General features: G+C 61.0%; 2 protein-coding genes across 2 annotated transcripts; both read left to right on the plus strand.

Moving 5' to 3' along the window:
- The first annotated feature begins 4,332 nt into the window (after nt 1-4,332).
- HES5 (hes family bHLH transcription factor 5) lies at nt 4,333-5,105 on the plus strand. Its single transcript, XM_061161242.1, has 3 exons — nt 4,333-4,386; nt 4,478-4,643; nt 4,828-5,105. The coding sequence occupies exons 1-3, from the start codon at nt 4,333-4,335 to the stop codon at nt 5,103-5,105; spliced, it is 498 nt and encodes a 165-aa protein (XP_061017225.1).
- Nucleotides 5,106-7,668: 2,563 nt separating this feature from the next.
- PANK4 (pantothenate kinase 4 (inactive)) lies at nt 7,669-23,381 on the plus strand. Its single transcript, XM_061160553.1, has 19 exons — nt 7,669-7,803; nt 11,735-11,817; nt 12,025-12,239; nt 12,643-12,826; nt 13,149-13,241; nt 13,586-13,739; nt 13,825-14,006; nt 14,556-14,637; nt 15,304-15,404; nt 17,440-17,595; nt 18,287-18,399; nt 18,637-18,724; nt 19,536-19,687; nt 20,866-20,921; nt 21,048-21,097; nt 21,497-21,601; nt 21,935-22,035; nt 22,145-22,213; nt 22,819-23,381. Exons 1-19 carry the CDS (start codon nt 7,680-7,682, stop codon nt 23,030-23,032), a joined length of 2,322 nt encoding a protein of 773 aa, XP_061016536.1. The 5' UTR covers nt 7,669-7,679; the 3' UTR covers nt 23,033-23,381.
- The last annotated feature ends 439 nt before the right edge of the window (nt 23,382-23,820 follow it).

Raw genomic sequence — 23,820 nt, forward strand, 5'->3', positions numbered from 1 at the left:
CGCTGGAAGCCACTAGACAGTAGGAGGCAGCACAGCGCTTGCTGCATTTGAATGGGCCCAGGGCGAGGGCCATGGCACAGAACAATCCCAGGGGGTACCCATCTCTGCCCTGTGCACAGCCTGGGGTCCTTGTGGTGGCCCTGGATGTGGGGGCACCACTGTGGATGGTGGAGTCCCTGCTTTCCCAGAAGGCCAGCCTTGCTCCTTACCTGCCCCAGCCTGCCCACTCCCCACACGCCAAGGAGGAAACCCTCCTGTACCTGAGACACTGGGGGTTCATACAGCCCTGTGGATGGCACAACCTGTTAGGGAATCTGGCTCCAGGCAGGGTGGAGGGGCAGTCTGGAGCTGGGCAGAGGCCAATGGGTATGGCAGTGTCCCCTCCAGACCAGTCCTGCCTGCAGGGGACTGGGAGGTCCGGGGCAGAGTCGCCTGGGGCCAAATACAAGGCTGGGCGGGAGTGAATGTGTGGCTCTTCATCATGGAGTCCTCCTTATTTATATATATTTTAAAACTGTGGTAAAGTACACATAACATTAGAGTACCATCTCAACCACTTTTAAGTGCACAGCTCAGTGGCATTGAGGACATTCACGTTGTTGTGCAGTTGTCCCCATGTCTCTAGAATGTTCTCACCTTCCCAAATCAAAGCTCCGTCCTCATCAAACACTCCCCACCCCTTCCGCCTCCCCCGGCCACCATACTCCTACTTTGTGTCTCTGTGTCTTTGACTCCTCCAGGGACCTCAGAGAAGTGGAATCACATAGGATGTGTCCTCCTGTGTCTGGTTTATTTCACTCAGCTTCATGTCCTAACGTCCATCCACATTGTAACAGGTGTCAGGACCTCCTCCCTGTTTAAGGCTGGATCATATTCTGTCATATAGATGAACCACATTTAGCTTATCCATTCATCCATTGATGGACACAGGTTGTTTCTACCTCTTGGTAATTGTGAATATGCTGCTGTGAATGTGTGTGTTCAAGGGTTTCTTTGAGACCCCGCTTTCAATTATTTTGGGTACAGAGCACGAGTGGAATTGCCAGGTCACGTGGTGATTCTGTTTAACTTTGGAGGAACTGCCACACTGTTTTCCACACCGCTTGCACCATTTGCCTTCCCAACGAGAAGACCTCCCTGAACACAGGGAGCAAATGCCCCTGGAGCACGCCCTCCCCATGGTGCTATTGGCTTTGCAGTCAGCCTGGGAGGGGTGGACTTGGGGTGTGGGTTGTGGCCCTAGATTACTGAATTCTAACATAATCACCCCCAGCTAGTGTGTTTGGCCTGAGCCCCCACATCCACAGCAAGGTGTCTCAATGGTTGTTCCCAGATACCCCATCCCAGACTTTTGAGCTCTTCAGGGTGGGGGTAAGACAAGCTCCCCTCTCTCTTCCCCAGCTGCTGGGGGCTGCTGAGGCCGAAGATCTGACCCCCTCCACACCGTGGGCTGCCTCTGCGCTAAGACTGCCAGCCAGGAGCAGCCCTGGGTTCTCCCCCTGCCCCCAAACCCTCCCTCCTCGGCAGCCCCCCCAGTCTGCTGGGCCACTCACCTCGGACGTGTGAGCCGGGAGCCCAGCGACTTTCCCACACTTTGGCCCCATTCACAGTGTTAAGCGGCCCACAAAGGCCAGGCGTGTGCCTCGGAGGCTGCGCTGCCATCTGGCCCACACGCGGGGAGGGAGCCAGCGAGCCTTTCATCCGGCCGGGCTGAGATTTAACACCATTCATTTCATATTTCCCACAACTCAAAATTGGATCAAAGCTGCTCCTGTCAGGGGGAAGGGGTGGAGGGAGGGAGGAGGCAGCTTCCCCATGGACCACCCGCCACCCTCACCTCCACCCCGGCCCACTGCAGGTGGGCATGCAGTTGGGGTGGTGGGGGCCGGACCACTTCTGCTGGCACGTGTCTCCTCTGGGCCGAAAGCTGGCTTGGGGGAGGCAGCCAGAGCAGGGCACACGCCCCCAGCCAACTGCCCCTCTGAAGCCAGGGGGGCAGGGGACAGGTCCCAGCTTGGGTGCTGCTCTCAGCTCTGGGCAGGACTCTGGGGCGCCACTGCCAGCAGCTGGGCAGTCAGGCATACATGGCCTCAGGTGGGGGCTACAGTCAGGGCCCACTCCTTACTCCTGCGTTCCCTTTTCCTGGCCAAGCTCCTCCTTGGCACCGGGTGCTGGGCTGGCAGGGTGTGGGAATGAGGACACAGGAGACTCAGCCACTCTGCTCTCCACCCACAGCCTGGCCCCCAGGGAGTCCATAAGCAGGCCAGCCGCCCAGCATAAGCCCTACTTTGGCTGAGTGTCACCAGGTCCCCCTTGCAGCCTGTGGGAGCTGCCAAATAGGCTGTGGAGCAAAGTACAGAGCACGTGTCCTCCACACACTCACTCCCATTTTGCCCAGGTACACTCTGTCCTTTGGCATCAACCAGAAATGGCCAGATATCTGTGGCAGGGATCCCCCTGCTCAAAGAGGAGCCCAGGCCCCAGGCAGGAACCTCAGGCTCACCTGCCTCCCAGAGCCAACCTGGGCCTGTGTCCCCTTCAGGAGAGGTGCTTCAGGGGAGAAGCAAGTGCCAAAGGGTGAAGTTGGGCTGCCTTCAACCTCGATCCAAAGTCACCTGATATTTCCACCCCCAGAGCCCCTCACCTAATCCATCCCAGGGGTGACCAGGGGCTCTCAGGGCTGTCTTGGGCTGACTCCGAGCCAAGCCTGCCCACTATCTTGCTGCTTCCTGGATGGGCCCCTCTCTGGGTCACCAAAGGCTTCCTGTGCTGTGGACTTCTTGAGCAGGTCCACCAAGCAGGCCACTCAAAGCTGCGAGTCCCTGCCAAGACCTTTGTTAGGGCCCTGTGATTCCCAGCCGCGCTCGGACGTGGCTGCTGTCCAGGGAACTGTGCTCCTGGATTTGAACTCCAGCTAATGCGCCCTGATGCCAACTGCTGGCTCCCAAGACTGAAGCCCTGCTCCCCCTTGGACCTTCCTGGATCCTTCCCTGCCCCTAGAAGGCAGCCCCAGCCCCACCCCCTCGCTCAGTCCCTACAGAACAGGATTCCTGGCTGCAGAGAATCAGAGGACAGTGACTGTTCTGGGTGGAGGGGGGCTCCAATCAGCCACTCCCCTAGGGACCCAGGGTGGGGCTGGCCCCCAAGTCATCACTGGCCCTCAGCTGGACTGACCAGGGACCAGGATCAGCCATTACACTAGTGGGTCTGAGCTGGTACAGCATTCATGTGGGCTCCAGGCAGGGGCCTCATGTCTGCCTCCTGGCACCCCTTCCCCACCACTGGCAAAATGCTTAAGGACAGCAGACCTTAGGGGTGCCCCCAGGGCTGGAATAGGACAGCATGTGGCTGAGGCTTCCCCCCTGTCCCATGGGAGCAGTGACCACACACCTGTAAGGAGCATGCCTGGAGCCACTGTGACAGCCAGGGTCAGAATCCCATCCAGATGGGGGTGGAGTGGGGCCATGGCGGCCACCTGTTGGGTCAGAGCACCCCAGATGCTACAGCCTGATAAGCCTTAGCTCCCCAGAGGAGGGGGCACAGAAGCTCCTGGAAGGCATTTCAGGGACTCTGGCTCCCTGAAGCGACCCAAAGCTCAGCCTAGGAGGCGCAGCAGCCCCTTTTCCAGCTCCTAAGTCACATGTCCCAGGTGACAGCCTGGGGACTTGCCACATAGGCCAGTAGGTCTGATGCTGAGAGCCCCTCTTCCACCTGAGCAGAGGGAGGTGGCTGTGTCTGCTTCCTCCGTTCCCCCTCCCCTGAGGGCAGCAGGTCCCTGCCTGGGAGGGTACCCCCAGCCCTCTGGAAGCTACCGCACTTGTACATTTTAGAGCTCTCTCCGTATCTGCGCTCCTGGCCTCTGCAAGCCATCAGCGCGGAGTCGCTGGGGAGAGGGCTGTAGGGAGAGAAGGGGGCTGGGGAGGCGAGGGGCGGGGAGGGCGCCGCTCCTTCCTGCCCCCCGCCCTCGTCCCTGCGGCCTGGGAAAAGGCAGCATATTGAGGCGCGGGGCTCCCAGCATCAGGCCCCGGGATGCTAATGAGGGCGAGCGCGTTCCCACAGCCCGGACATTGTGCCGCGCGGCCCACCTGCTCCTCGGGGAGCGCCCATTGTGCCCGCGCCAATTCACAGGCAATTTAGCGTGCGCTAATGGGCCGGCGCCTTTGTGCGGCCCGCGCCGTCATTGGCCGCGGAGTGTGGGAACGGCCGCGGCACCCGGGCCCCAGGCGCCAGCCCGCCGCCCGCGCCTATATAGGGGCCGGGGTCCGCGCCAGCCCGGGACGCGCCTGCTCCGCTCCCTGCCGCCTTGCCGCCTCGCCTCTCCCCGCGCCAGGCATGGCTCCCAGCACCGTGGCCGTGGAGCTGCTCAGCCCCAAAGAGAAAAACCGAGTAAGTGCGCGGCCGGCTTGGTGCGCGGTCCCCGCGGCCCCCGCGCCGGAGTGGCCCGAGCCCGGCTGACGCCCCCTCCTCCTGCCTGCAGCTGCGGAAACCGGTGGTGGAGAAGATGCGCCGCGACCGCATCAACAGCAGCATCGAGCAGTTGAAGCTGCTGCTGGAGCAGGAGTTCGCGCGCCACCAGCCCAACTCCAAGCTGGAGAAGGCCGACATCCTGGAGATGGCCGTCAGTTACCTGAAACACAGCAAAGGTGAGCCGCCCTGCGTCCAGGAGTCGGGCCGCGCGACCGGCTCACCGCCGCCCCGCGCTCCCTGACCCCGTTTACCGGCGCCCCCCTCACCGCTGCCCCCCTCCCTGCGCCCCCGGCCCCGTTGCCCGCTAACCCGCTCCCCGCACCCCCCGGCCCGGCTCACCGCGGCCCCCGCTCCCCGCAGCCTTCGCCGCCGCCGCCGCCGGCCCCAAGAGCTTGCACCAGGACTACAGCGAAGGCTACTCATGGTGCCTGCAGGAGGCCGTGCAGTTCCTGACGCTGCACGCGGCCAGCGACACGCAGATGAAGCTGCTGTACCATTTCCAGCGACCCCCGGCCACGCCCGCCGTGCCCGCCAAGGAGCCCAAGGCGCCCAGCCCCACGCCCGCGCCTGCCCCGGCCAAGGCCGCCGCTGCCGCCACTGCGCGACAGCCCGCCTGTGGCCTCTGGCGGCCTTGGTGACTGGCGAGACCCGCGGGCGGCCGCCCAGCCCCGAGGACAAGAGGGCCTGGGCGTTCCTCTGGAGGGGGAAGAGCCTTCCCATCGGCTGTGCGGCCTCAGGCTTGGATGCACCCCTTCTCCGGAAGGCTCTCTCTCCAGGCTGGCCGGCCAGCAGGAGAGTCATTCTCAGAGAATGTGTGCAGAGTCCTTGTCATTTAGGACAATCGGGGCCCGTCTTCTGCCAAATGTCTGACCCTATGGGGTTGCTCTATGTTTGCATTTCCGCAAGTGACTTCTGGGAAGTCCCCACTGCTGGGGTTCTATGATATTTGTAGATGGCGGGGCTCGGCCAGCCGGCGCCCCGTGCTGTGCGTAGAGGGCTTTCTCAGATCCGGTGCTGCCGGGCCGCATTTGCCTTTTGTGAAGGCGGAACTCAAGGTGTATCCTCATAGGAAGGAAAGCGCCAGCCAGGATGGGCGTGGGGCTGGGCAGAGCCAGGCCGAAAGGCCCTACATCTGCTTTGTTGTCTGGTCGGGGCTCACAGTGGGCTGTGTGGGGCGGGTGGGGGTCTCCGCCGTGATCCTTAAAGGATTTCTGTGTGGGTGGGTGCACGTGGGCACGACTTTGTACTCAGAATTTGTACTCTTGGTCATGTGGGAACCACAGGACTGCTCTGCAGACTGATAATAAAATCCGACTGTTCAGCCCCCTCGCGATCTGTCTCTGTGCCTCACACATGTCCTTGGCAGCCACCAGGCAGGCAGGTCGGCAGGGATAAAGGGAAGTAGGCACTATTGTGATATATGCAGCCACAGGTGGGCGCTGTCCTTGCCAGTGACCCTGGACACCCGAAGAAGGGCTGGGCTCCGGCTGAGGAGGGAGGGAGGAGGGGAAGCAGAGGAGAAGCAGGGGTGCTGGGAAGCAGAGTTGACCATCAGGGAGGGAAGAGAAGCTGGGAATGAGGAGTGAGGGGACAAGTAGGTGGGGTAGGAAGTGACTAGAGACAGGAAAACAAGGGAGAGGCAGGCTGGAGGGGAGAGGGTCTCTGAACACCTTGTGTCCCCTTGTGCAGTATGGGGGGCGTTGGGGGGGCCTGCAGGACCTCTCACTAGCTCCCTGCAGGTGGGGGTGGAGTGCTAAGAGGGACCCCACGGCCTGAGCAATCTCGCTACAGCCAAAGGGGTTTAGTTGTGCCAAACACGAGAGACGCTCCCCTCCACGGTCCTCCCTGCACACCTGGAGCCCCTGTGTCCCTGGACCAGCCCCTGGGGCACCTTCCTGGCCAGCCCAGAGATGGCCGGCCTGCCTCCCTGCAGGTGGACTGCTCACCAGGGCTGAGCAGTGCTGGCAACCGGAGGGCCAGCCCTCGACTCAGAAAGGGCAGCTGTCTATTTTTAGGCAGGCACGGGGTGTTGGTTGAACCTGCAAGAGACCCAGAACCACCCAGGCCGGGGCTCCCTCCTCCCTCCTCAGCACCTCTCTTGGCCCCGCCTTCCAACCCTTTCTGTCCACTCTGGAGAGGAGGTCCACAGCACTCCTTCCGGAGGAGCACAGTTCTGCTCTGCCCTCAGGTGCCTGCTGAGCCCTGGGAGCAGCCCCTCCCACACCCACACGTTTATTGTTTGTGTGGCAGATACATGGTTGAACTGTCCCTGTGGGTGTGCCTTTTGGCCAGGCCAGCCGGCAAGGCTGCCTCCCTCTCCTGAAGCCCCTGCCTGAATCATCCTGGAGCTCTGAGTCTGTGCTGCTCACAGGTCTAGGTTCCAGTGGGCCTTGCCAGCCAGCCAGTGGCATGCTCAGAAAGAGGCTGAGGTCAAAACCCAAAGTAACTGGCTCAGGAGTTTGGCACCTAGGAGGCAGGTGCCAAAGACACCTGGCACACTGTCTGCCTCCAACACTGGGCTCTTTCGCAAAGCTCCCACTGCCTTTACAGGGTACACTCCCCTTAAGAGTCTCCAAGCCTTCCAGGGCCCTGAAGTCTGTCCCCAACACCATCTGGGAGCTTTCTCAGCTTGTTCCCTGCAAACTCCCACAGACTCCATCTTTCACGAGGAATATGCTTTCCCCTGCACACTGAGGATCTCTCCATTAAAACACACTTCTTGCGCAGCTGCAAGGGTATCTCCCACCTCGGTGGGGTGGGGGAGGGGCTCCTAGAGAGCAAGGTACCCAACTCCCCCCGTTTGCATGGGATTTTTGGCAGCGACGGGCCTGTGCTCCTAGGGAACCAGTCTGGTGAGGTCACAAGCGCCTTCGCGTGCAGGAGTTGGTCTCTCTGGTGGTCTGCACGTTCCAGGTGCCCTCTTTGCACTAGCTCATATCACACGAGGTCAGCAGCCGGCTAGCTCAGCGAAAGAACAGAGACGACGACAGCCCAGAGGTTTTGTGTTCAGTTGCTTCGCTGGCCTCAAGAGTCTCTTAAGACCCGCGGCCCGCCGGCCTGTGTCCGCCCCCCAGCCTTCACCGCGGCGGCGGCGGGAGGGGCGGGGCCGGCGCGGGAGCTCATTAGCATAATATATGCGCGGGAGGCGTTTAGCAGTCAAATATATGCGCATATATCTCCATGGCTGATGAGGCTGGCCGGGCACTTTCAAAATGGCGGAGTGTAGAGCGAGCGGCAGCGGGAGCAGCGGGGACAGCCTGGACAAGAGCATCACGCTGCCCCCCGACGAGATCTTCCGCAACCTGGAGAACGCCAAGCGCTTCGCCATAGACATAGGTCGCCGCGGGCTGGCACAGGGAGCGGGGCGGCAGGGGCAGGCGTAGGCGCCGGCGGCGGGGCCGGCGGGCCGGGGTGGCGGCAAGGACGAAGGGAGGGGCGCGGGCCTCTGCTGCCGCACGGCCTGTCGGGCCTTGTGGTCTGCGGCGGCCGGCGCGTACCGCCTGTAGGTCCTTGTAGTCTGTGGGCTGCCGGCGCGCGCGCGCTTGCCGCGGCGACCGGACTGCAGCTCCCAGCAGGCGCCGCGTGGCCGGAGCAAGGCATGCTGGGGCTCGCAGTCCTGAGGGAGAAGCCGCTGGGCGGCCGCTCTGGCACCCGCCTCGGGGCGGGAGTGGGGTGAGGTTCGGGTGGCGCGCGAGGCGTCTCCCCGCTGGCGGGAGATCGGAGACCCAGTATCTGGGACCAGGGTTTTGGAGGACCCGCCCCCCACGGGGCCCTCCTCCCTCCCCGACGCGCTGACGTCTGCCGGCGACAGATTTCTCAGATGTGGTCGCTGAGGCGCGGAGACCCGGCTGGTCAGTGGCCAGTCCGGGCTGCAGCCTGAGCGCCCGGGACTCCCACGCGCCTGGCCAGGCCTGGCCGCTCAGTAAACGCTGGGACTGACCGTGCGATTCTCCCTGGAAGGGTTGGGCGGGCCGCCCCGCCCCCCCCCCCGGAATCAGGGACTTGGGTGGGGGGCATCTAGGGAAATGGGGAGCGCCTTGAGTCCCAACCTGCAAAGCGCGAGGCCGGGCGGAGCCTGGCAGAGGGCGGGCATGGGCAGCTCTGTGAGCCGGAGCTCGTCCTCCTTGGGAGAGACCTCACCAGAATGGTGCCCTGCTGGACTTTGGGCTGGAAGCCGGTGAGCGGAGGCCCAGCCTGGGAGCTCGAGTGAGCCCTACCGCTGTTCTCTGAGCCCTCCTCACTCCGGAGGTGACCGCAGTCCACTGGTCCTGTGCTCTGAGCTTCTAGACTTGGTGCTGCTGCCCCAGCTCTGGGAGTTCTGCTCCAGCCAGTCCGCACCTAATGTTTCTGAAGTGCTCCCCAAAAGTTCCTGGCCACAAGTCTTACTTCAGTTGTTTGGTGTGGCCCCAGCTTTTCTCTGCAAAGGGAGGAGTGTCTGCCTGTCCTCCCTAATCAAGGTTCTTGGCAGACCCAAACGGATGTTTCCAGTGTTTGTATTTATTTCCTCTGAAATCCGCCGCACCGCCTCCCCCCACCCCCACCACCTCGGTCTGGGTCCTCTGTCTCTGGTAAGGACACGTTCATTGCTAGTAAGGACTGACTTTTGCTAGTGCAGCTAGCTGGTGAAGGACCACTTGGGGCAGTGGTCCTCACCCAGGAATCCGCAAAGCCCCAGTGCTTGTCAGTGTTCGGTTTACGAGCAGGCTCCCCCTTTTGTCTCCCCTCCCCAAGCCTCTCCATCCAGGAGGGCTCAGCTGCAGGGTCCTCAGAGAGCCCCTTCCTCTCTGTGGTGGGGCACCCCTGTCTGCTGGTGGAGTCCCTGCTTCCAAAGCCTCAGGGAGGCTTTGTATCAACACATACTTGAAGCTGATTTGACTCCAGGCTTTTTTTTTTTTTTTTTTTAGTTTTGGCTGCGCTCAGCCTATGTTGCTGCACGGGCTTTCTCTAGTTGTAGGCTTCTCACTGTGGTGACTTTCCTTGTTGCAGAGCATGGGCTCCGGGGTGCTCAGGCTTCAGTAGTTAGTTGCAGCTCACTGCAGAGGGCCGGCTCAGTCATGGTGGCTCACAGGCTGAGTTGCTCCTCGGCACCTGGGGTCTTCCCAGACCAGGGACCGAACCTGTGTCTCCTAGACGTGGATTCTTATCCACTGTGCCACCAGGGAAGCTTTGACTCCAGGTTTCTACTGGGCGGAGGGAGGGTTCCTTGGGTGAAGTGGAAGGGGCCCCAGGGCGGGAATGTGCACAGTAATGTCCTGCACCTCTGGGTGCCTAGAGAGGAGGGACTGCCGCACACCAGGCCCCCAGGGATCTGGATAAACAGCTCTTGGCTCCAGTTCCTCCCATCAGTCGGGGATGCTGTGGCCCCCAGGGTGGGAGCAGGGGGGCCGGAGGCCTGGAGAGCCCATGGTGTCTACCAGAAGCACAGTGCTTTGTGGGTGCAGCTGGTCACTGCCCTTGTCTGGTGTGGCGTGTGGAGCCGGGGGGAGGACAGGTTGACGTGCACTCTAATCCCAGGGGACCTGAGAGCAGACGGAATTTCCTGGTCCCCGAAGGCTCCTGCATGCTGCCCTGTGGGCACATCTGGGCTCAGACAGAGCAAAGGTTGCAGCCACACCACTGACCCCTTCTGCTGCTCTCAGCAGGGCTGGGTGACAAGTCTGGGCAGGGCCAGGCTTCTCCCAATTGGTGCACATGATGTGCAGTGCACAGAACCCAGCTTACCGCCCCCCCCCCCACCCAGGGCCCCCCACAAACCATCGCAGTCATGGTTGTGATTTGTAGCTGACCCAGAGAACACACCATCTGCAGTTGGATTGCTGTGACCAGAGAGTTTGTTGATAGTAACTCCTGATGAGCTTCTCAAATAGGTCTTCATCCCTTTGCGTTTGCCATATGTGTGTTTTTGGCCATGCCACGTGGCAGGTGGGATCTTAGTTCCCCAATCAGGGATCGACTGAACCCGGGGGAGCTGTCTTAACCACTGGACCTCCAGGCAGGTCCTGTGTTGCCTCTTGTTAGGAAAGGATTTGTTCACAGAGGTGAATCCGGCAACAGGCATTTCAGTGAAAGGTGCTGCGGGCCAAGCTGGGATTGGGGGCAGGGAGGAGGGATAAGGAGGCTTAAAGCCAAGTTCTGTGTCTTAAGCTCGTGGCCTCAGGATGGGAGCAAGCCCAGGACAGTGGATTCAGTCACCGGACGTGGGCCCCTCTGTGCCTGATGAGGCTGGCTCACAGGATGTCTCTGGAGGCCCTGTCCACACTGCCATGCGGGCAGCTCCAACCAGGATAGTGCGCTTGGTCTCAGAAATGGGGCTTTGATTTATGTTACGTGGGAGAGCCGTGGCCCTTGGGTACAGAGATGTTTCCAGATACGTGTTGTGACTTGAGCGTTTCCGGTATGCTCCCTTGGTGTTGTGTCACAAAACAGTGGTTGTTGATGATTTTAAGTTCCTCTCACAATGAGGGCTTCCTCCATATTTTTGTCGGGCCTTCTGAGAAGCACAGTTTGTTCCAAAGTCGCTTTGCAGAGCTGAGCCTTTGCTTCTCTCTACTCTGTGTGTGGTTGGCTGCTTTCACAGCCCTGCATCACCTGGAGCCTCCCTGATGCCTCCTTTCTGACTCCGGAAAGGACCACTCTGGGCATCTTTTTAACTTGCCCAAAGGCCTCATCTGCTTCCTGATGTTCCATTCTCAGTCACATGCCAAGGGCATTAACAAGTCCTGCTGCCAATCTCTCTGGCGAGTCCAGGCCTCAGGCCGCTGCTCCCAGGGCCCTTCCTTCCATGTTCCTGGTGAAAACAGTCCCTCCCTCAGCCGTCCACTCTGAGAAATGCTTCTTTTAGCGCCTCCTCCACTGCTTCTCCGTGGACTGTGAAGTGTGTGCTTTTTAGTGAAAACAGTGGATTCGTCAGCTTTTTCCTTTGGTTCATCCTCACGATCAAAGCTTGAAACCGAATTTTCCTAAACCACCAGCAGTCACCGAGGTCACCCAGAAGCAGCCCTGTCTCTTTGCTCCTCGAGGAGAGACAGTTTCCACTTTAGCTGGGCCCCGAGGAAGAACAGACCTTTCTTTTCAAGGAAGGCAAAGGGTTGGGGTCTCACAGTTCACTCCCTTTCTCTGTTTGGTGCCCTACAGGCTTTTCAAGTTCAAGTAGCACCAAACTCCTCGTGGGCAGGACCCGGGTCTGGCAGAGGAGGGCCTGTGGAGGGGCAGCCTCAGGTCCCTTCCAGCCGCTTCTGAATCTGCCGCGTCCGTGTCTCCCCCGCAGGCGGGTCACTGACCAAGCTGGCCTACTACTCCACCGTGCAGCACAAAGTCGCCAAGGTGCGGTCCTTCGACTACTCCGGCAAGGTGAGCTTCTGGGAGGGGCCTGGGCAGGCCCTGGCAGTGTTGAATGCTGACACCCCTTTGTGCCTCCTAGCTCAGTTCCCCTTCTGCCCCCTCTCATGCCTCTGGCTCCCACCTGCGTCGGCACTGTTCAGGGTGCTCGGGGCTGTGTCTGAGCGTTGCCCCCTCCCCAAAGCAGTGCACACACGTGGTTCCCCAACTTCTCCCCAGGACACAGAGCAGGACCACGAGCCACCCTATGAGATCTCCGTCCAAGAGGAGGTAACCGCCAGGCTGCACTTTGTAAAGTTTGAAAACACCTACATAGAAGCCTGCCTGGATTTCATTAAAGACCACCTCGTCAACACTGAGACCAAGGTCATCCAGGCGACTGGGGGCGGTGCATACAAGTTCAAAGACCTCATCGAAGAAAAGCTGCAGCTGAAGTAAGTGTGGACCTCAGGATGGGGTACGGTGAGAGCTCGGAAGCTGGTTGGCCTCGGCTCACAGGTCGGGCTCTGAAGTAGTGACCACAGTGGCCCAGATGCTATACACCCCCTCCTCCCTGCTCTGGGGACTTCTGAGACCCCACGACCACAATGAGGCTTTGGGGAGCTGCCAGGGGGCCATGGGCCTGCGGTCAGGCTCTGGGTCAGCTGCAGCGGGATTTGGGTGGCCAAACCTCAGGAAGGGAACCACGCAGGGTGGGGCGAGGGCTGAAAGGAAGGGAGGGGAACCCCGAGACCGAGTCTGCCTGCTCCCGCGGTGATGAGGCTCCCTGGCCCACTGGATGGAGACTCTGGGGTCCATGGGCACACCAGCTCCAGTGAGCGGGCCTCTCCCTCTCAGGGTTGACAAGGAGGATGTGATGACCTGCCTGATCAAGGGCTGCAACTTTGTGCTGAAGAACATCCCACACGAAGCCTTCGTGTACCAGAAAGACTCCGACCCTGAGTTCCGGTTTCAGACGAACCACCCCAACATCTTCCCATATCTCCTGGTCAACATCGGCTCAGGGGTCTCTATCGTGAAGGTGCGGCCTGGCTTGTGGAAGAGGGCGGGGCTTCCACAGTGGCATGTCAAGCCCTGGCCGTGTGTCAGAGCCGTGCTGGGCATAGGGACACGGACACACGTGGGCCTGGCTCCGGTGTTCATGGGCCACAGGCAGAATGCTGGACACTGGCTGTCTGTGGGGAGGTGGCGTCTCTACTTCCACCATGAGCACCTGCCAAGCATCCCCAGACTTGGCCTCCAAGAGAGCTGTCACCTGGGTAGGGGATACCCCGAGTCACCACATCTGCTGGCTGGTGGCTGGGGGCCTGCTTGCTGACGCATCTGCCCTTGTTCTGCTCCAGGTGGAGACGGAGGACAGGTTCGAGTGGATTGGCGGCAGCTCCATTGGGGGTGGCACCTTCTGGGGCCTTGGGGCTCTGCTCACCAAGACGAAGGTATTTTGGCCACTGGGGTTGGATGCTTCCGGCTTCAGTTCCCTCTGGAGAGGGCTGGAGGCTGTGGGGTTGGGGCCTGTGCTTGGCGGGGGTTGTGTGCAAGTGGCTCTCTCCTTGGCCTCTTCCTGTTACTTAGTCTCAGGAGGATGGGCATCTGAGTAGCCAGAGCATCGCCTGGCTGGGTGCTCCAAAGAGGGTGCCCACCTCCCCCCTCCCCATACCCCCAGGCCCATGTCTTGAGATGGCCCCAGTTGGCAGCTGGCATCCTTCACATGCTGTGGGGCCAGCGGAGGAGCTCCGCCAGCTCTCGGTCCCTGACAACCCCGTCTTGCTCTGTCCCCCAGAAGTTTGATGAGTTGCTGCAGCTGGCCTCCAGAGGCCAACACACGAACGTGGACATGCTGGTTCAGGACATCTATGGAGGGGCCCACGAGACCCTGGGGCTAAGCGGCAACCTCATCGCCAGCAGCTTCGGGAAGTCTGCCACTGCGGACCAAGGTACTGGCCCCGCGCCTGCTCTTGCTCACCGCGGCGCATGGCGCCCGCCTGGCTGCCTGCCCAGCGCGCTGCTTCCGTCCCCCAGAATTCTCCAAGGAGGACATGGCCAAGAGCCTGCTGCACATGATCAGCAATGACATCGGGCAGCTCGCCTGCCTCTACGCCAGGCTCCACTGCCTGGACCGCGTGTACTTCGGCGGCTTCTTCATCCGCGGCCATCCAGTCACCATGCGCACCATCACCTACAGCATCAACTTCTTCTCCAAGGTAACAAGCTCCGCTGCCCTCCTGGCTCTGCCCGCCCTCAGCCTGGCCTCCCCTCTACTGTGTCTCTAAAACTAGCAGGCCTGAGGGGAGGGGCGAGCGAGGCAGGACCAGAAGCTGAGTGCCCCCAAACCCCAGCCCCCAGCCCCTTCCCACCCGCTAGCTTTGGGTGTCCTGTGTTTGGGGCGCCGTGGCTGTCCCTGAGTTTAGCGTGTTGCTAAGGGAGAGGTCCAGGGACTGCCTCTCACTGAGAGCTCTGGGTGAACTTTGAGGCTGGGGTGCTGCGGGGGCGACCTGGTGAGCACAGGAAACTGGGTGGCTGTCTGTTTTTGTGGAAGACCCTCCACATGCTCTAGGTGATGGGCTTTTAAATTCCATGTGTGCGTACAGTCCTGGGGACCAGTACACGTGTGTGCGTACAGTCCCGGAGGCCAGTGCACTGTGGGCAGCCTTCACCATGTTGGGAGGGAGGCCTCCTGCCTCAGGTGGATGTGTGTTCTTAGGCCAAGCACTGCGTGTGTGAGGCTGGCTTCAGGGGTGTTTCTGTGGCAGGGGGAGGTCCAGGCACTGTTCCTGAGGCACGAAGGCTACCTGGGCGCCATCGGAGCCTTTCTCAAAGGAGCTGAGCAAGACAGTGAGTCCAGCCTGGCTATGGCTCCTGGCCCGTGTCTGGCAATTCCAGAAGGGGAGGTTTCGGGGAGGCTGTGAATGGGATGTGGGGGCTTCGTGGGCCCCTCCCAGCAGTGGCAGGAACCTTTCCTGTGATCCCTGAGGAACCAGTGGAAACCAACTCACATGGGTGCCATGCAGTCAGCCCACAGGGTCCTCATGCATGGCGGGCTTCATGCAGAGGCTCCACACACGTGACGTTGGCCCTCCTGCACCCTTTGCCACTTGTCACCGTCTCTCCAGCTGTTGAGATGTGCTTCCAGTCTGTCCTCTTTGAAGGACACGTGAAGGAATCACAGGTGTGATTCTGTCCCCAGAAGCACAGGGCAGGCTTCTTTGGGATCAGCGCCAATCAGAGTGGCATGGGCTGACCCTCACTGTGTCCTTGAGTCCAGTTTCTTACGTGAGATGAGATAAACCAGGGAGACCTTTCAGAAGCTTGGAAAGGTCTCAGTGATTATCTTGCCAGGTCTCCGAGCCCATGAGAAACAGCACAGCAGAACAAACCCCCCGGCTTGCCTGGCGCCAGGGAGACCTTCAGTGGCTGGTCCTCCCAGACGTGGCCCAGCCACCCCCAGCTTGTAGCTTGCCGAGCTGCTCGCCCCCTGACGTTGGGTCTCTTGTCCTGCAGACCCAAACCAGTACAGCTGGGGAGAAAACTACGCCGGCAGCTCTGGGCTCATGAGCTCATCACCCGAGCTCTGCCCCACCCAGCGGGCAAGGAGCGGGACCGTGAGTACGGGGTCAGGGGCCTGGGGTCCCACGTGCGCCACCTCTGTGGTCCCCTAAGAGAGGCCCTGTGTTGCTGCAGCCGGGCTCAATCCTGCCCCTTCCTGGTGCAGGCCAGTCTCAAACCACATACTCTGGGGCTAAGGAGCGATGTTTGTACCTGCAGCTGACTTTCCTTCCTCCTTCTATAACATCTCAGCTTTTTCAGACATTTAGCTGGAGCCCCAGAGCCATGCAGTCCACCCCATGTTTGCAGAGTAAAGATAAAGTTTAGGGAAGCTGGGGATCTCTCCCCAGGGCTCTGGCCCGTTCATAGCACAATCAAGTGAAAACCCAGTGGGGCCACCTTCTCTTATGTCAGTTCTCTGCACTACAGCTCCACGGCAGTCCTAGGTGTGCGGAGCTTGCTGTCCTTGTGAAATACTGCCTGTTGCTCAGTCTCCCCTTGGGCTGAGGCCTGTGGAGCTGATGTGAAGTGGGGCTTCCAGGTGGGACTGGGTGGTCCCACATGGCCCACCCTGGCCCAGGGCAGTGTTTGAATGCTGTTGCTGGCTTGTTGACAACACATCCCAAATAGCCCAGGAGCGGTTGTGAGAACCACATGGGGCAGGAGGACAGGCCGAGCCTGCAGGAGCCGGGTCTGGGCACGCGGGTCAGGGCACCTCCTTCAGGATAAGCCTGTGGGCTGTTTGGAGGGAAGATTGCTTTTCAGTTACGGATGCAGTTTCTAAAAAGTTGGCATAAACATGGTAAAAACGTGCCTTATCCACACTCTCTCTCCTGGGAGAGCCCCCCACATGCGGCAGCCCCGGTTCCCAGGCGAGGCCTATGCTCCACGCTGCGTCCTTCACACCCAGCCCAGCCATGCAGGGTAGCTGGGTCCTTTCTGAGCGCAGGTGCCTGGGGCAGGGGTGGTGAGGCCCAGGCCTGATCAGAGCTGTGACTGATTTTCAGAGGAAGGCCCCGTTTTTCTGATTCTCCGAGGACGGGCAATGCAGATCCCTGCTCTACAGGTTTCAAAACTAAATGGGCAAGTGGGAAAGCTAGAAACCCTTAAGCCAGCCCTGACGTGCACACAGTCACCCTCCAGGACCTGCGCCCACCTGGTGTGCTGGGCTCCCTGCAGCCTTGTGGGTGGGTGTGGGGATCTCCACTGTGTCCTGGAGCCGCTTCTCTGAGTATCCGTGGCCTAGATGAGGTCCAGCTCAGATCTGAGCTCCCACCCATCAAGGAGGTGGGGAGCCCTTGCAGGCCAGCCCAGCTGGAGGCCGCCACCTTTGACCTGGGAACACAGCAGCTTTTACTCTGCTGAACATGCGTTCAGGAGCGTCCTCAAAACCAATCTTTCTCTCATGGGGTGGATCTTCTCATCCTGACCATCCCTGGCTCCAAGCATGCCTCTTGCCCCAACCCACTAGTGAGCCAGTCAGAAGCGCTCGTAGGTGGGCAACTCCCTGGAGGGTTGCAGGGATGCCTGGCAGGCGAGCCTGAGCTCGCTCTTGTGGCCTCGGAGTGGCAGCCCACCCCAGTCCTCATCCAAGGTCAGGGCCGAGTACATGGAACCTTTTATTCCCATGACACTGGCATCAGCCTTGAGTGTCCAGGCCCTCGCAGAGCACGGTGGGAGCAGTGGCTCAGCACTGGGGCCTCGGGAAGGGGCAGTGTGTCCTTGCAGGAGCACTGGCTCTGGGCAGGGAGTGAGGACGGTGGCAGTGGTGCCCCCAGCAGGAGAGGTGAGGACCAGACAGGTGGCTGTGTGCACAGCGTCCCAGGCTTAGAGCACAGCACACGGGGTGCAGCGGGAAGACGGAGGGTGTCCAGGAGGTCAGAGCATCAGGCTCAGGCCCCAGACAAGTGGAGGGGACACCAACCTGAGAGAGGACACAAGGGGCCCAGAGATGGGGGGAACGGGGCTGTCCACTTACCACGGGACAGCTTCCCTCTGTGCAGAGAAGCCAGTTCTTGAACTTGTAGGAGCGTGTTTTAATTTTTCTGAAAAGACATGACTGACGGACCTACCTGCTTCTCATCCTTTAAGTTTGACTTGCTGGAAATGGACCGATTGGAGAGGCCACTGGTCAACCTGCCTCTCCTTCTGGACCCATCCTCCTATGTGCCCGACACGGTCGACCTCACAGACGATGCCCTGGCCCGCAAGTACTGGCTCACTTGCTTCGAGGAGGCCCTGGACGGGGTGAGGACCAGAGCCGGTGGGGTGGGGATGGGGTGAGAGATGGGGATGGAGCTGGACATCCCCCCAGGAGTAAGACATCCAACCGTCAGGAAAGGTGACTGTGGGCCTTTGATCACAGCCATCTCTGATCGCCTCACGTTCCCAAGGGGTCATGAGAGGCATGGTGAAGGACAGGGACTTTTCCAGGATCCGTTTATTTGCAGCGTTGTTTATAGTTCAAAAACGTGACTCTGCATCGTATCTGGTTGGGACATGGTGTCAGCGAAGCTCATCCTCCTGGGCTCGCCCGGCAACCCATGTTTCCTGAGAAGGCAGGTGGGTTGCAGAGGCACAGGAGCAGCAGGGGCTGGACCCTGGACTCAGGCTAGTCATGTCTCACGCCACAAAGCTCCCCTGGGAGCACCTCCTTCTCCATGGAGCCCCTGAAAGAGGCCCATGGGGTCTGTCCTCAGAGTGAGGGAGGACACTCTGCCCACACAGACTCTGAAGATGGTCCAGAATTGCCTGTCCCCTTGGCCAGATGGGAGCTGGTGGCCGGTGGGCCCTGGGGATCATATTGGAGAACATGAATCTGAGCTTTGGGTCAGGGCAGTGGTGACCCTGTTTCCACATGGCAGGGGAAGCCCCCAGTGGCTGCCATCCATGGGCTTGGGGCTGCCCTAAGCACCACTGGCCACCCTGTCCTTGACAGGTCGTGAAACGTGCTGTGGCGAGCCAACCGGGCTCTGTGGACGCAGCCGAGAGGGCCGAGAAGTTCCGGCAGAAGTACTGGAACAAGCTGCAGACACTGCGGCACCAGCCTTTGTGAGTGGCCCCCGCACCTGCCCAGGCCAGGTTCCGGAAGCTGGTGGTGCCCTTCCCCCACACTTGGGGGCCCTAAGCACAGCCCAGTGCCTACTTAGCCTCACCACCCACTGGCTTCCTGGGCCTCTCCTGTTGGCATCTGACACCTTGAGGACGTCTCTGGGGGTGGAGGGCACGATGGGCAGGTACTCCGCTGTCCAGCCCGCTTAGCCGCCTTCCACCTGGCTCTGTCCCTAGCGCTTATGGGACCCTGACTGTGCGCAGCCTTCTGGACACAAGAGAGCACTGTCTGAACGAGTTTAACTTCCCAGACCCCTATTCCAAGGTAAGCACTGCCGTCTCGTGGGTGGGCAGGTGCGTGCTTGTGGGGAGGTACGGGGTCCTGGCGACAAGCTGCACCCTGGAGTCACCCTGGTGAGGCCTCATCCCCTAGAAGCCCTGGGCGGCCTGTCAGCAGCATCAGCTGTGGATCAATCGCAGCCAGCACGGTGACCACCTCAGCAGAGCAGAGTCGTGGGTCTGACGAGCAGCCAGTATGGGTGTGGGTGATGGCGCCTCCTGAGGTCGGCCCGGATGCTCGGAGTTGGTGCCTGAGGATGTCTGTCCTGCTGACAAGCCTTCCAGGGCCTGGCGGGCAGCCTGGAAGCACCTCCTTGGGCTCTTTGACCAGGAGGCCACATGCCCGGGAGCAGTGGGTAGCCCCGGGGCAGTGGGTGGGGTCAAGGGCCAGTATGACACGTCGGCTTCTGCCCCCCACCCTCTCCCCAGCACACGGGGGTCTGGGACAGGATCTGGGTGCTGAGGATTTCATGGTCAGATCAGCAGTGCCCATGAGGATCTGGGCCCCCGCCCTGGCTCTCCTCTGCTCTGCCCTGCCCTTGGCCATGACACAGTCACCCCTGGGCCTCAGAAACCTGCACCGACCAGCGCCCCTGGCTCTTCTCACCCCCACTGTTCTGAGTCAGTGCCATTGTTAAACTGACATGGCCTGGATTTGTTTGGTCTCCTGTGATGACGGCACTTGGGGTCTCCTGTCCCCTCGGGCAGGCCCACAGTTGGTGGTGTTCCTGCAGGTCCCAGCAAGGTGCCGGGGCTGGGGGAGGCTGGCCCGCATCTTCACACACGTCTCCCTACAGGTGAAGCAGAAGGACAATGGTGTGGCGCTGAAGTGTTTCCAGAGGGTGGTCAGTGCCCTGGACGCCCTGGACTGGGAGGAGAGGCAGCTGGCCTTGGTGAAGGGGCTGCTGGCTGGCAACGTCTTTGACTGGGGCGCAAAAGCTGTCTCTGAGTAGGTGCCTCCCCGCCCCTGGCCTGTCCCGCCCCCTTTTTCCAGCTCAGGCTCAGAGCCGCAGCCCCTCGGCCACATGTGGCCCTGGGTAGCCCCAACCCTGGTCTCAGCTGGCTCAGCTTGGCCCACCAGCAGTGAGTCTCAGCAGATGGGGTACAGCTCAGGGCCTGCTGGACACCTGTGGCCTCGGAAGTGGACAGGACAGGCACAGGGGTCAGCCTTCCCATCCATAGGAGAGCAGGTGTGTGGGTTTTTTCAGTGGGAAACTCCACATTTATGGTGACCATGTAGAGTAGGTGGAGATGGTACGGGGTGTGTGGAGGAAGCAAGTCCCTCACCAAGTTCAGCAGCCCTGGGTCATGGGGTGCGTCTCCCAGGACCCCCATGCCCCATTCAGTGCCTTCCCTGGGCTCACCTCCATCTCCGCAGAAGCAGCACTTCCGTGCAGGGGCCTCACCTAGTCCACCCTTGGGTGATCCTGGACCCAGGCTCCTAGGAGAGCCGCCACCTCCCTCCCTGCCCACATCCCTGGCCACCCCTTGGGCAGCATGTTGAGGTGAGGCTGGTGGCCGGCACCACCCAGGGCCTAGCCCACAGCTGTAACATGGAGGTTCCTGCACCACCTCCCCATCCCAAGAGGACGAGGCAGTGATGGTGACCGTGTGCTTGTCCAGCTCGGGGCCATGGGCGACCAGGGCTGAGGTCGGGGCTAAGATCAGGGAGGCTGATGTCAGGGGTCTGAGGTCCAGGGCTGAGTTCAGGGGCTAAGATCAGGCAGACTGAGGTTGGGGGCTAAGATCAGGGAGGCTGAGGTCGGGGGCTAAGATCAGGGAGCAGAGCTGAGGTCAGAGGCTAAGGTCAGGGAGCTGAGATCAGGGGCTGAGGTCAGAGGCTAAGGTCAGGGAGCTGAGATCAGGGCTGAGGTCAGAGGCTAAGGTCAGGGAGCTGACATTGGGGGCTGAGGTCAGAGGCTAAGGTCAGGGGCTGAGGTCAGGAAGCTGAGATTGGGGGCTGAGGTCAGAGGCTAAGGTCAGGGAGCTGAGATCAGGAGCTGAGGTCAGGGAACTGAGATTGGGGGCTGAGGTCAGGGAGCTGAGATTGGGGGCTGAGGTCAGGGGGCTGAGGTCAGGGCCAAGCTAAGGTCTGGACTTTGGGTGACTGTTTTTCTCCCTGTGCAGCGTCCTTGAGTCTGACCCGCAGTTTGGGTTCGAGGAGGCGAAAAAGAAGCTGCAAGGTAGGGGCACCCAGGGCTCACCTCTGGTGCGGGGACTCGGGGGAGAGTAGTGGGGGCCACGCGTCCCAACCAAGCCAGGGGCAGGTGAGAAACGGGCAGCGGGTGACCTCGTCTCTGTTCCCACAGAGCGGCCCTGGCTCGTGGACTCCTACGGCAAGTGGCTCCAGAGACTGAAGGTACACGGAGCTGCCACACCTCTGTCCTGTGCCCCCGGGGGCAGGGGGCTGAGCAGGGTTCACAGGACGCGAGGCGGTGCAGGGGATGGGCATAGAGCTGCCCAGGGTGGGGACCAGGGGTAAGCCAGGGCTCCCTAGAGTCTCCCCCCACCCCCAAGCTGGGAGTACAAGGTGACTTCCCTGCTACAAGCCTGACTCCCACAGGACAGACATGAGGTCGCTGGCCTCAGCTCAGAGGTCCTTCAGGCCAGCCGTCCTGGAAGAGGCCGGGGCTGCCCTGTGCCCCCGGCGCTGGCAGATCTGGCAGCCCTTGCCCGGCCGTGGGGAGTGGACTGTGGAGGTGTCTGGAACGCTTGGACGCGCCTGTTCCCAACTGAACGTCCTGGTTTTGTCTTACAGGGGCCCCCTCACAAATGTGCCTTAATTTTCGCAGATAACAGTGGAGTAGACGTCATTTTGGGAGTCTTCCCCTTTGTCAGGGAGCTTCTCTCTAGAGGGACGGAGGTGAGTGTGGGGGCCACGTGGCAGGACCCTTGCCCCGCGCACCTGCGCCCGGTGGGGTTGGCGTTGCCCTGGGCTCCTCCGTGCGCAGGTAGGTGCCAGGGAGGCGGCGGCAGGGCGGGAGGAGAGGAAGAGACCCCATGTGTCGGGTTCCAGGGCTTATGTCAGCCTGACCTTGGTCAGCCTGACCTGAGAGCTGTCCAGGCTGTGAGAGGTCGCCAGAAGCCATGCTCTTGGCCAGCAGCGCCCCCTGGGTGGGGGGTGCGGGGCAGGCAGGTGAGCCCAGGCTGTCCCAGCACCGTCATGGTTACTAAAGAGCTGGGCGTCCTGCCACAGGTCATCCTGGCGTGCAACTCGGGACCCGCCTTGAACGACGTGACCTACAACGAGTCCCTCATCGTGGCTGAGCGCATTGCAGCCATGGACCCCGTCATCCAGTAAGCTGGGGGGGAGGCTGGGCCTGGCACCCCAAGGGGGCAGGGGCAAGGACGTGGTGGGGCACTTCCTGGGGCGTCACCTCACAGTGCCGACTCCTGTGCTTGGCAGCTCGGCACTCAGAGAAGAGAGGCTCCTGCTGGTACAGACAGGCTCCAGCTCCCCGTGCCTGGACCTCAGGTACGTGGCCCTCCACTCCCAGGACCCCTGGGCTCCCTGGGCGTAGCAGAGGTCAGCCAGGCTGGCTGCAGCCCTGTGGCAGGGGACCTAGGAGGGTGGGTGGAGGGAGCAGGGGCCCTTTGTCCCCCTGTAAGTGGCGGGGCCAGCTCCCCACCGGGGGTAGTTGCCCTCAGATAATCAGTTCATGGCTGTAGAGCTCTCCCTCCAGGGCTCCTAGAAGGTGGTGCCACCCATGTAAAGGTGTCAGCCTCTCCATCTCTCGTGACGCCTCTCTGGTGTCGACTTCATCCCTCCCAAGCGGGGATGGGGGGTCGGGGGGGGACAATAAAACCCTATGCAAATAGAAAAGCATCACGAAGGCCCAGTTTTCAGGACAAGCTGCCTTGTAGAAATGAGAGCGCAGCTGCTGCGGGTCCCTGAGGCCTTGATCCCCAGGTCTTGGGAGGGCGGCTGCCTGACTGGTTGTCTGGGGAGCAGGCTGGACTCAGGGTTCACAAAGTTGGTGGGATCAGGGTCACTGCCTTTGGCAGGAAGCGGGGTGTGACTCAGTGCAGGGCTCGAGGCCCGTGCCTGCACCTCCCTCACTGCCTCCTTCCTCCCCAAAGCCGCCTGGACAAGGGGCTGGCCGTGCTGGTGCGGGAGCGTGGTGCCGACCTGGTGGTCATCGAGGGCATGGGCCGTGCCGTCCACACCAACTACCATGCGGCACTGTGCTGTGAGAGCCTCAAGCTGGCCGTCATCAAGAACTCCTGGCTGGCTGAGCGGCTGGGTGGCCAGCTCTTCAGTGTCATCTTCAAGTATGAGGTCCCAGCTGAGTGAGGCGCGGCCCCCGGGCTGCTCTGCTGGTCACGCGTCAGGAATGTATTTTGACTGCAACAGGGAACCGTATTCAAATCAAAATATTTATATTGTGCTTCAGTGACTCGGAGCCGGGTGCGCCAGGGTGGGCCCAGCGCTCATGGCCTTGGGCTCAGTGTTCCTTTAATGCTGCCGTGTTCGTGGTGGGAGACACAACTTTTGTCACATGAGACATTCGTATTGGAATCTATTTAACTGTTAAATAATCTTTTATATATATATACATATATATATATATAAATATATATACACATCCGCCTCCGACAGGATGCCGAGGTCGGGGCTCAGCAAATAGAGTTGCCAGAGTGAGAACAGAGCGCCTCTGTCTTTGCTGTCTCCTGTGACGGGGGCCCCTCCACCCTCCTGGGGAGTCCGGCAGTGGGGTCTCTCCCTAGGTGGCCTCCAGCATGTCTGGAGATCTACCCCCATGTCTGCCTTCCATGGCCTCAGGGACAGATTGGTCTCTGAGAAGCTCTCCTAACTCAAGAGCCCGCTGAGAGGAGGCCCTGGCTTCGAGAACCCTCAAGGGCTCTTGGGCCTAGTGATGAGTCCATTCTGCTCAGAGCACCTCCGACCACATGGGCGACTGGGCTCAGAGCCCTTCCTGGCTCTGGGGCTACTCCTCTCCCTCTGGACCCGTCCCTCAGGCTGCGCCGGACCTGAGCTGCAGATGTTGGGTCACTGCAGAAGGTGTGGAGGAGCTGCGAGGCTGCCTGCATGTGCCAGGGTCTTGGGAGTGAAGAGTTACG

This window comes from Dama dama, chromosome 14 (assembly GCF_033118175.1).
Source record: "Dama dama isolate Ldn47 chromosome 14, ASM3311817v1, whole genome shotgun sequence".
Taxonomy (NCBI): Eukaryota; Metazoa; Chordata; class Mammalia; order Artiodactyla; family Cervidae; genus Dama; species Dama dama.